Source organism: Pseudochaenichthys georgianus, chromosome 1 (genome assembly GCF_902827115.2).
Source record: "Pseudochaenichthys georgianus chromosome 1, fPseGeo1.2, whole genome shotgun sequence".
NCBI classification, from domain to species: Eukaryota; Metazoa; Chordata; class Actinopteri; order Perciformes; family Channichthyidae; genus Pseudochaenichthys; species Pseudochaenichthys georgianus.
This window is the reverse complement of record NC_047503.1, coordinates 16,234,347-16,247,035: the sequence shown is the minus strand read 5'-3', so window position 1 is coordinate 16,247,035 and position 12,689 is coordinate 16,234,347. Positions and strand designations below refer to the sequence as shown.

At 41.7% G+C, this 12,689-nt stretch overlaps 1 protein-coding gene across 1 annotated transcript in view; it reads left to right on the top strand.

The window, feature by feature from the left end:
• Nucleotides 1-3,627: 3,627 nt before the first annotated feature.
• Nucleotides 3,628-12,689, top strand: part of LOC117455890 (B-cell lymphoma/leukemia 11A-like) — a 36,229-nt gene continuing 27,167 nt past the window's right edge. Inside the window, exons 1-2 of the mRNA XM_034095553.1 lie at nt 3,628-4,029; nt 6,495-6,878. Coding sequence (XP_033951444.1) covers nt 3,975-4,029; nt 6,495-6,878 — 439 coding nt within the window. The 5' untranslated portion in view covers nt 3,628-3,974. The remainder of the gene's footprint in view (nt 4,030-6,494; nt 6,879-12,689) is intronic.

Sequence of the window (12,689 nt, the reverse complement as noted above, 5' to 3'; positions counted from 1 at the left end):
TATTTGTTATAATAATAATCCAGATTATTACTCTCTTGAATATCTGATTTATCTCATTATTCTATATGTGTGTTTTGTTTTTACAATCACTAAGTGTTCCCCTTTGTCTATCACTGAATTGTCTCCATAAATTATTCAGTTTATTAAACAACAAAGAAGTAAAAACCTTGGGAAAATTATAGATTTTATTTTGTTTCAATTGGTATATATGTGTAATTCACATTATAATATTCTCATTTTATGTTCTCCTTATATAATTATATAACGCATATCTGTTTTGTATGTGCTGCTATTGTTGACCTCATTCGTTGTGAATTATCCTTTTATAGATTGTTTATGCCTTACTAAGCATGAACATGCACTTTATGATGGTAAAATATAGAAAGTATTATTCATATTTAAAAAAAACGTTTCAATTTTAATAAAATGCTTTTTCGGTAGTGTTATTGGCAGTATGGTATTAAGTATTTAAACATAAGATAGTTTTTTGCAATAAAAAAAAGTTGATTTTTGCTATTCTGAAAAAGATATAACCTAACTCAATTCTCTGCATGTTTAATCATTATTGCCTGTAACATCTTCAATTGCATTTGAGGTTATTCTCCTATAACGACACTAGATGGCGCCAAAGTATTGAGCTGGGAAGTGAAGGTCTTGGAAGAGGCTTCATAAGCAACAACCTAAATTGTTAAAAGTCACCCTAAAACATAAATGTTTTATGATATTAATTAGAATTTCAACATGTGTTAGATATATTTGTCTCACTGTATAATGTGTGTTATCTGAAATATCAATCCTGACTTTTTCATGTTAATCATATTAATCACTGACTCAAATGTTATCGGTTATGAATTTGTCAAAATAAGTTTGTGGTATGTTTCCAAACCTGAAGAAATAAAATCATTTTGTTAAGGTTATTTTTGGTTGTTTGCGTAGTTTATATAACTATAACAATATGGTCCATATGAGCCATACATAAGGTAATCTACTATCTGACATTCATTGTTTGCGCTAAATACCCCTGTTGAGGTTCCATTACACAGGAGTTATTAGCCTATCGTTTAGAGTGCAGCCACCCTTCATTGGTGCATTAATCCTCAGTGGTGTCCCTGAAGGATAAAAACATCATGCTTTGTGGTATGCAAACAAATAAAACACATTCACGACAGCAGTGGAATTGCAAGAAATATTCACATATCTTTGTTATAATTAGTTTACTCTTTAAGTTATAAATGGCACATCATTTGCCTGGTTGCATGTGATTGTAAATCCAGAAGACTTTACTGCCTGCTCCTGTACAGTAAAGGCTATACAAATCCGAACAAAACTATAAAAAACTAAACCGGAGATGATAAATAGTTTGATATAAATTCTACACATAATACCCCAATATTATTACATATTATTACAGTGCAGTCACTTCCAGCAGTGTGTTTTCTCCCTCATGCCCCCATAAGGCTAAGTGAACTTAAGGAATAGTGTTGTGCTCAGATCAGAAATGTGTCTGCTTATCCATCCATAAATACTGTCTGATATAAAAGCATAAAAATAAGCAGAGGGAGCCAATCAGTGTTGCACTTTGAATATAGAATCAGGTTTATTGTTTATAGATAACCAGTTTATTGGTACATTATTTATTAGTAGATACTTATATTTGATTAATATTAATTTGATCTTCTTATCTCCCTCTCTTGCATTAAGGCAAGGCAAGTTTATTTATATAGCCTTTCAACACAAGGCAATTCAAAGTGCTTTACAAAAAACGAAAGACATTAAGAAAATGTCATTAAAAAGAAAAGCTAATAAAATAAACATTACAAGAAAAAATACATGGATAAAAGTTACAGTGCAGTTTAAGATGCGAATAGTTCAATTAAAAGCAGCGGCAAAAAGAAAAGTCTTCAGCCTGGATTTAAAAGTAGTCAGAGTTGCAGCGGACCTGCAGGTTTCTGGGAGTTTGTTCCAGATGTTTGGAGCATAATAACTGAACGCTGCTTCTCCATGTTTAGTTCTGACTCTGGGGACAGAAAGCTGACCAGTCCCTGAAGACCTGAGAGATCTGGATGGTTCATAATTTAGCAGGAGGTCAGAAATGTATTGTGGGCCTAAACCATTCAGTGCTTTATAAACCAGCAGCAGTATTTAGAAATCTATTCTTTGACACACAGGAAGCCAGTGTAAAGACTTCAGAACAGGAGTGATGTGATCCACTTTCTTAGTGTTAGTGAGGACTCGAGCAGTGGCGTTCTGAATCAGCTGCAGCTTCCTAATATATTTTTTAGTGAGACCTGTAAAGACACCATTGCAGTAGTCGAGTCTACTGAAGATAAAAGCATGGACAAGTTTTTCTAAATCCTGCTGTGACATTAGTCTTTTAATCCTATGTTCTTTAGGTGATAGTAGGCTGATTTAGTAACTGTTTTAATGTGACTGTTGAAACTCAGGTCAGAGTCCATGACTACACCTAGATTTCTGATTAAGATTAAGGAAACGAATAGTTTCCAATTACATTGTGTGCAAATAACAAAGTAAGTAGATCCTCTCTCTCTAACATATAGAGACACTGTTTGGTTCTTTTATAGAAAATGTGTTCAGATATCCATTCATCGATTGACTAAATAAATGATTGCTTAATACTTTGACAATCTATTCATGTTTTTGAATTTATAAAGGTATTTTTTCCAGCCTCTAAAATATGGAAATGTCCTGTTTTCATCACTTGTATTTCCCATTAAACTGAGTATATTTAGGTTTTTATATTGGACTTTTAATTATTGGCATAGACATATTTTGGAAAATAAAGGTAATTACTTGCAGCCCTAAATCGCTTATAGAAAGCTTTGATCTCACAAATTAAACATTTTACAAAAAATAAAACATCGGAATTAAAGGGTCTCTTCCTGTCACATCAATAAATAATAATACAAATAATTTAAATACTTTATGTAATCATTTTGATAAAATTGAAAACATATTAATATTAGATATTTGTTGGGTCCATGGACCATGCATAACAATGCATACATCTCAAAGAGGGAAAAGATGCTTGTGCCATATTATAGCTACAATCTGCTCTCCATCTGCAGTCCTTGGGCAGGTTCACACGTAACAATCGACACACACACATATTTCCTGGTGCCTATCAAACTCACAATTAAACATATCAAAATACAGCTGTCAATAGTATAAATATGAGCACATATATCAGTACAACTTTAATGTTACAATACCTTTAAAATATTCAAATTAATGTTGGTCAGGTTGCTCTATTTACATTTTTTGTAACCATGGGAAACATTTAATCCGAAGTCAAACATTTTTTTTTTTATTGAACACCAGAAATGTATCCCAGCCTGAAAATAAGAATAAACTATATTAAATATGTTCAGTAAAGCTGGGTTGATCCTCCTTTGCTTCACGAGCTTTCTGCTGCTACTTCCTCCGATCTCTCTCTCTCTCCCCCCTCTCTCGATCTCCCTCCCTCCCTCCCTTAGCCCAGCCCCCTTGATCCCCTCTGTCCATTGGTGTCTCCGGGGTCTCTCCTCTCTCTCTCTTCCCCCTCCTTCCATAGGTAGTCCATAATGAGTGTCCATTGGTTTTTATTACGTCTTGTCCCCCTCCCACTGGCCGGCTTTGCCCTGCCCATGTTTTCTCTGTCTCAGTCCGTCCATCTCCTGACGTTCAAGTTCGCAGGAACGTCACGTCCGCACTTGAACTTGCAGCTCAGGGGGGTATCGCCGTACCCCCATCACTCTCTCTTTGCAAAAAAGTCATGAAGAGGTCCGCACAGCAGCCCGTAGCGCGCGACGCCTCACCCTCTGTGTGATCTGCAGTTCATCTTTTCTTTTCCTTTTCTTTTTTTTCCTCCTATTTGGATGTCAGACGCATCAATGAAGATATTTCATTTGGAGTCTACCTTTGTAGGGACGGATTTCCCAATGTGAACTCAGCTGAAAAGCCGTCACTAAAGCAACATGTCTCGCCGAAAGCAAGGCAAACCCCAGCACTTGAGCAAACGGGAGTTTTCGCGTAAGTGGACATTCATTTGACTTCATTTAGCTGTTAGCGAGCCACCTCTTGTTTTCCTTGCACAGGGCAACTTCCTTGGGGGAATTTTAATAGGTGGTCCGGACACACAGACACACACACCGCTGTCCGGAGTGAAATGTCCAAAACATATTTGAAATAGATTTCGGGATCATCTGGTGGAAGTTTTCAAACAACGTGACAGAGAGCTTGAACTTGTGTTGGTTTACCGTGTTGTATAACGCTGCCTTCAAGGTTTCTTTCGCCATTAAAGGGCATGCATGGGCTTTATGGCCAGAGACCTTTGCCTGTATGGACGCAGCGCGAGCCTGCTGCTGCCGTTCCTCCTGCAAGTTTCCAGCTGAAGCACGAGAAGCGATTCCACCACATCAACGCACGTTTGTCTGTTTCTAGTTAGGATGTATTTGCAGAGGTTAGAGCTGCTTTGGACACGGGGAAGTGGTGTTTACATGCCCACTTGTCCACATCGCAGCGTACACCTCGTGTGCGTAATACACGGAATATAGTTTATGTGTCACAATTCCGCACATCTGCTGCTTCTTCATGTTTTTAACGCCGCAGTGTATTGTCATTTACACATGTTGTTTTAAATCCACCTGAATGTCCGTGCGCGATATTGTTTTGCAACTATGTGGAGAGGAAATCAGGGAAGTGGATTTTACGTGCGTGTGTGATAACATTGCAGGGCATCAATTGCTTGATAGGATCTTATATTTGCCGGATAATTATTTCCCACAATAGCTCTGTTATTCAGCAGGAACTGCTCCATTCACATAATACTCTCACACTAACGAGACGTCTCCAAATATATTTAAAGTTAAGTGGAGATCAGGAGCTCCTGTGTTCATTTTCTCCCTAATTATTTTTGTCGTAAATGTGTATCTACATGCTGTTTTCCCATTTCGCTGGAAACCAATTATGCTCTCGCAACATGCATGCCTTCATTTGAGGGGGGTAATTGTCAAAAGGTTTGCCAGTGGGGGGCGCAATGTGATTGTATTCCTGTGTACAGTCCACTATGAACTTGAACTTGATCCACTTTATCCCAGTGATGCTGCTTGACCAAGCACATGCAGAGGGTCGTTTTAACAGAAATAATTGCTTTTTATATTTTATATTGTAATTATCGTGTGTGTTCTAGGTGGAACGTACATTATATTAGAAGGGGATGCACGCAAACAGTGTTTAAAGCCCAGCAGTTGTGTTTAAAAAAATATCTACAAATGAACACAGATATATAAAAAACCTTTCTTTGCACTTTAGAATTGTATCAAGCCTGTATAATTTATATTTGAAGCTCTAACCCATATCGTTTGAGTTCTTCATTTTTGCATACAAATATATTTTTGTATTTTTCTTAACAACAGAACACTTGAGACAATATTTACATAATCTTGTTTTTGTGCAATGTTGCGCTGTGACAAAGCAAAAGAATACTTTATTATATTTTTATACATTAAGTGAAAATGACAATAAAAGAAAAAATCCCTAAAATGAAACTATTACTCAGCTGTTATAACAGGGAGCCACACATCTGAAATGGCAAAACAAGTAGGCCTAATCATTTTCCTGATAGTGAAACAGACCCACTCCAGTGGGACACCTAAACTGCTTTAAATTCAACCGCAGTCAGATGTCTGCAAAACACGATTATATTTAAAGTTTTCAAAGTTATTCATATCACTCTGGCGTTGCATCAAAATGAGATGATTTGGTTTGAAGAAAATCTTTCCACTTCACCCAGCCTCACACCCGGGCCTATATGTCCGTGGCATAAGCTGGTTAAGATAAGCCTGAGTAAAAAGGGGCAAACATTCGCTCATCTTTAATGCAGCCAAACATACAGGTAACAGGGCCTATCCTGCGTAGTCCCTCGCCACCTTCTCGTCTGACCCGACATGGAATTAACGGTTGAATTAGGCGGCGAGAATTCATCATATCTTATCTCAACATCCCAGTCGGGGCGCCCAATGTCCTTTACCGTGTGGCTAGATTACTTCTTTTAAAATGCTCTCTTCTCTCTCTTCTCTCTCTCTGCCGGTACTTCAGGGACCTACTCCACATCCAACCCCTCAATGTCTAACCTTGGTTCACGAGATCCCAGCACTTTTAACAAAATGGGGTCCAATCATCTTGAACTCAAATTAGAATCTATTTTTTGATTCTCAGAGGTGTTAGGTTCATTAAAAACGCGAGATTGGCAGCACAATAAAGAGGGTCAAGCAACTTAATCGTTTGGCTGCTGCCTGCGAGCTGAACATGTCAGTCCTTATCGAAGTACTGCTGTCTTTCTTCTTCTCGAATACTTTTACACAACCTGACCTGATTCCTGTAGATGTCTTAATACATTATAGCATTGTACTATTCGTTTGCCTCTCCTGACACATGTGTTTACCAGCTCTCTCTGCACCATATCTCACAATGTTCTCTTTTATCTCTCCGTGCAGCTGAGCCACTGTCAGGTGTTTTACTGGAGGAAGACTCTCAGAACTCCCCCAGGCTGGGTTTGGGTCAGGGTGAGCCCCTTAAAGGGGACCAGGACCTGCTGACCTGCGGCCAGTGCCACTCCCGCTTCCCCCTGGCTGACATCCTGCTGTTCATCGAACACAAACGGAGGCAGTGCCACGGGAGCCTCTGTATGGACAAACCTCTGGACAGGCCTCCCTCCTCCCCCCTCGCCTCACCCCTCTCCACGTCCTCCTTGCACTCGCGCACCCACCATCAGCACCCACGGAGGGCACGTCCCCACGTGGGTGTGGCATCGCCCCGGGACGAGGATTGTTTATCTGCACCCTTGCAAGGAATAATCCCAAAGCAGGAGAATATCACAGGTAAACACAATGTGCGCTCAACATGGCTGGCATCAAACAAGAAATGTCTAATGGTGTGGGATTGCTCACACTCCCTACATTTCATAGAGAGTTTATTTCAAAAGGGAACAACTGCTTTCTCTGATTTCCTTTGGTGTTTTCTCTGCGTCTGATAGTAGGCATAAGCAGTGTGAACTATCTGCCGCTGCACTAAAGAGCTGTGAATCTCCCTCAGCTGCGCGTGGACCCACATGAACAGCAGCCCAAGCTGAAAGTGATTGTGAGAAACATTTAGCACATAGTGAAAAAGACACACACAGACAAAGAAACAGATTAGGGAAGAGAGGGAGAGAGGAAACAAAGATTTCTCTTGGTGTGTTTCTGCCTCACAGATGTGCTCAGATCCCTGGGCCTCCACGCTCTCTCATGTGGCGGTGAGAGATGTATCTTACCCCTCCCTGGCGTATTACACCGCCATATCTCCCGGTCCCTCAAATATGCGTGGCTCAGTCCGATGCTAACATTAAAAAGAGATAGAAAGGAATGTAATTACGCCGAAGTGTCAAGGAAGAAGCGTTTATTTTGAGGAACCCCGCAGCCACTAATTGTCAGTATTTTTCTTGATTTGAGTAATTAAGGACTTCTTAAGGCGGCTGGTCGGTTTGTTGTTTGTCCACCGGGGCTCAATGACGCTGGAGAGAAAACATGAGGCCCTGTGCAAACAAGCGTGGATCCCTTATGACCGGCCTTACAGAGAGGAGTTTGATTTCACACCGCCCTTTTCGAGTGTTTATTCATTTCTTTTTAACAGAGGCAATATCATGTGTCAGATTTGGGATTTATTGTCGGTGCAGATTTAATTTAAAACCAATTCAGGCTAAATGCACGGAGGGCAGCACTCAATAATGTGCACTACTGTACTGTATCAGCCTGTGCTGCAGCTTTGTAAAGGGACCACTGTTATCTGTTGTTGGCCCTCTCACACACAGAATGACCACTGTTCATTAGTGTGCAGCTTGTTAAACATCTGCCTGCCCTGCTTATGAGCACACACACACACACACACACACACACACACACACACACACACACACACACACACACACACACACACACACACACACACACACACACACACACACACACACACACACACACACACACACGCACGCACGCACACACACACACACACACATCCATGCCTCTTGGCCATGTCAGCTGTTTGAACATGCTTTTCTTTGCTGATTTAGATCATCATGCAGGAGTTCACATAATATCATAAGGTCACTAGCATTGTGAGCACAGCTTTATTTATAGGCTTTATGTCTCTTTAGAATTGGCTGCGTGCCGTCATGAATGGATTCATTTGGGTGGACGTGGAGTGAGGCCGTGTCCTGTTGGGACATCTCACCCTATTGTAACACACATTTCCTCGTTTAAAACATTAGACGAAGAAAACATGAGAGACAAGCAAGATTAAGAAGATTCTTATTTTCTAAGATTCTGAATCGATTCACAATTTTCAAAAATCTGCTTTTTACCTATTTCGATATTGCTACTGTAATCCGTCACAACAACCATTAGTGTGCGATTTTTCACAAGAATCAACACAAAATACCAGTTTTATAGTTTACCGTTTAAAATAAAAATGTCTTTCTAAGTTTCTTTACATGAATTGAGAAAATCCCAAAACCTTGTAGTAAAAGTTTTTATTTGTGTTACCTTAGGTGAACACACCTTTTTAAATACAAATAAAAACCTCATAATACTATAAACAGCTTACTTTCCATAGGTTGTCTTTTTTCAGTTAATCTACTAAATCAAGAATTTCGAATGAGAATCAAAATTGAAAAAGATATTTGGCTAAAAAAGACCATAGAGCTACACTTCAGGATGTACCTCACATCAGGAACATATCCATAAACTCCAGCCCCCCCCCCTCTGCGTTCTGTGTCACAGATTGATGGATACAGACTGGCAGTGCCAGCGCACCACCCCATGCTCCATATGCTAGCTGCCATGTTCTCTCACCCTGCTCAGTCAGACGCTGACACTGAGATGAGGCATCCGAACACATACTGTCCCTGCACACACTGGCTTCATGTCCAGTGTATTCCAGGCCAGTGTATTATATGTTCCACCCTTAAAGATGTACTGTATCCCGCTGCACTGCATATACACTCAAGTGAATGTGCCCCTTCCACTCCCCCACCCTCCTCCTGAAATGTCACTTGGCTCAGATTGATTTCCGTGTGGACAGCAGCGTACACAGACAAGGGCCTTGGCCACGTTTAGGATTTCTAATATGATTATTTGATTGATCTTTTGGTCTTTAAAATGTCATGAAATAGGGTCAAATGTAAATCCAAGTTTCTCAAAAATCCAGTGTAATGTTTTTAATTGTCTTGTTTGGTCAGTCCAAAATGTAGATATTCAGTTAAAATGACAGAAAAAGCAGGACATTTTTATATTTGTGAGCTATTTAACTTTCATTGATTACTTTCAATCGATGAATGGGTCATCTGAATGGATGCCATTAATTTTCTGTTCTGGCGTTATTGATTGGTCTCCTAATGGTCTCAGTTAGTGAAGAAGCTGCTGGACTAAAGGGGTTGACATCCAGTATGGTTGTACTCAAGAGGTGTTGGGGGTCTGGGGGTTGGGGGGTGGGGGTTGTCTGTAATACTCCCAGAGCTGGAGATGAGGACGTGCCTCTCGGTCTCCGTCTTTGGGACAGCTGAGGTCGTCTGGGAGTCTCATGGCTGCAGCTGGGGCTGGGGTCTGCTGTCTGGAGCGGTGGGCCGTTAGGAGAGGGCAGAGCCGCCTGCGTGCCATCATTTGCATGATAAACCATTTAAGATATGCATAGGGACACCATCGCTTGTCTCCAGATTATGGATGGCCCAGAAAAAGAGCAGATGACGGTTTCTCACACAAACTACGTGACAGCGGCGTGGTGTAAAAGTGGATTTATGTCACGGGATATAAACACTATTAAGAAGGCGTTTTGGTGGAGTGGATTCATAGTTTTCATTTACATTCATTATCCCACTCACTGAGCTGCTATCAGTGCAATGAATGATTGTTTGCTCTTCTTGAGTAATTGGAGCAAGATGCCTCTCATTGTTATGATTTAAGATGCATTGTGTAGACTTTATCATGTCCCTAATTTGAACAATTTTCTTGTCTTTACTTTCCACATTCTCGTTTTGCTACATTACTCTGTGCTGTCTATAAACATGCCAGCATTAGCACCTCTTGCATTGTCGCCAGTGTAGCCATGTGTGTTAATGAGGCCATTGTATCCACTCAAATCGACCACTATCTCACACTTCTGCCTCCTGTCCAGCACGCTGCCTCCATTGTAACCTGGACTCTGAATCAATACTGAGTTAATTATGGCAGCCACCTTTTCTGCCTTTTTTCTCTACGAGGAGGAAAACATTGGAACAGCCCGAGCGGCGTTTCTCGTAACACCTCGGTGTGGCTGTTCTGCGTCTTCATGCAGCAGCTTGCCTGTCCTGTTTGTCCCTGTGTGTTGTGGAGACAAAGGTATTTAGCAGGCTCTGCGTTGGCACCGTGCCACCTTTCTCCAACCCCCCCCCCTCCATTCCCTCATAAGCACACACATGTACTCACTGGGTATCTGTCAGGCAGAACTGGGGGCTGGGCAGACCATGGGGAGTGTGTGTGTGTGTGTGTGTGTGTGTGTGTGTGTGTGTGTGTGTGTGTGTGAGTGGCGGGGGGGGGCTACTTGGTAGTGATATCTTTTTCCAGTGTGTGCTTTGTGAGTCCACATGTGGTGTGTGCGCCTTTGTTTCGGCGATCACTTTAATTGATACTGAAAAGGCCCAGATGCATGCTATTGTAATTATTGGACACTGGCTAATATTATCAGCATCCATTGTCTGTGAGAAGCTGACTCTAATTTGATCCTAAAGTAGCTCAGGGCTCAGATAAAAATCAGTGACTATTTTTAGATTCCTCTAAGTTGTAATGAAGGTGAACAGGAATGCTTTTTAAGGATGAATTTTTCACTTTTTGTATTCCGAACGCCGGGCTTTTAACACCCACAAATGTTTGTCGGCGAAGTCTTTGTTGTTGGATTCAGTGTTAGTGGCCGCATTGGAGTGAAGTCTAGTGGATGTTTACATGTCGAGTGTTAAAGTAATGTATGTGCATATGTGTGCACGTGTTCCAGTGTGGTTTTGACCACTTAAACTGTTTATAGCTTTCCGTGTGTGTGTGTGCGAAGGAGTGTGTGTCGCGCTGTTTGTTAAAGCTTTACTACTCTGGGCGTGCAGGCTGAACATGAAAGGGTCTTTGACTTGGCAAGCCTCGCCTGAGGACACCCCTCTGTGGACCATGCCAGGCCAGACTTGGCACAGAGCGCAGGGCCTGAGGGACGGGCTGGGCCTAAATGTGTGTGTGTGTGTGTGTGTGTGTGTGTGTGTGTGTGTGTGTGTGTGTGTGTGTGTGTGTGTGTGTGTGTGTGTGTGTGTGTGTGTGAGGGAGGTAGAAGGAGGTGTGTTAAAGCAATGTTTTGTGGCTTTAGGAAGCAGGACTTATGACGAGGTGGCTGCTATGTGTGTGACTGACAGTGGGAGTGTATGTGTGTGTGTACTTAAGGGTAGGTATGTGTGTGTGCTGTCCTCAGGGCTTCCTGTGTCTCTGTTTGTCTTCTAACAACCCCGGTACCACAGCCTCAGGCCATTCAGGTGGAGGCTAGTGCAAGTATGCAATACACACACAAACATGCACACAAAAAGAGGCAAATGCATGCACCTGAACACACACACACACACACACACACACACACACACACACACACACACACACACACACACACACACACACACACACACACACACACACACACACATGTCCGTTTTTTGGATACAACAATGCCCCCAATACAGTGTAAACCCCCTCCTGTGAACCCGAGTTTTGTGTGTAATAAATGTGTTGTGGAAGAGGCCCCATGATGTGTTGTGAGTTTATGAGATCTGTCAGAAACATATGATACTTATTTCAGCCCCCTCCCCTCCGTTTCCCCCCTGTCTCTTCTTTCCTTTTCTGTATCTCTCCCTCTCCGTCTCACTCAAACTCTCTCCCCCCTCGCATCGTTCCAGTAGTTTGTCTCGAGGGATTGTAAACTTTTGGCAACATTAGCGTGTCTGCACCTCTTAAAGGCCTTCCAACTTCCACTCATTCTCACTCTCACAGATTTGGCAGCAGAGCAAGACACACAAACACATACATGTTCTGCTTCCCTCAATCCCCTTTACCTACTGTCAAACGAAGCCACACGGCAGAAACAACCTTGTTTGTCCAAGACAGCATCACGCAGGATGAAAAAAACCATCCTCAGAAATAAGCGTGTCTTGCCGCTGTCTTGTCAATAGCGTGGCAGGCAGTCACATCGCAGGGTCGGGGTCACCTGACAGCGGCAGGGCCTGTCACGCCAGCCGCCGGCTTCACCACCTGCGGGTTAATGACTTTATTTTTAGACGGAACAGAAACAGAGAAGAAAAAGTGTATGTGATAACAGCTGTAGCTCAGGAAGTGGCGGATGAGAGCAAAAAGGACAGAAGTGGTATTTTAGAAGTAGGCAGGTTAGAACGGGGTTAGAACTGGAACAGATTTTAACAAGGTCAGTTTTCTTCTTTTCTAAAAAATCTCCCCTTTTTTTACTCAAGGCCTCACGGACTGAAACTTGTTCAGATTTGATTATTTTCCGCAATGGAGGGTCTGTATCTCAGAGTCACACATTTGATGATTTTCCACCTGACAAAATCAAAAAAGACTTTCCTCGGACTTTACCACGAATGA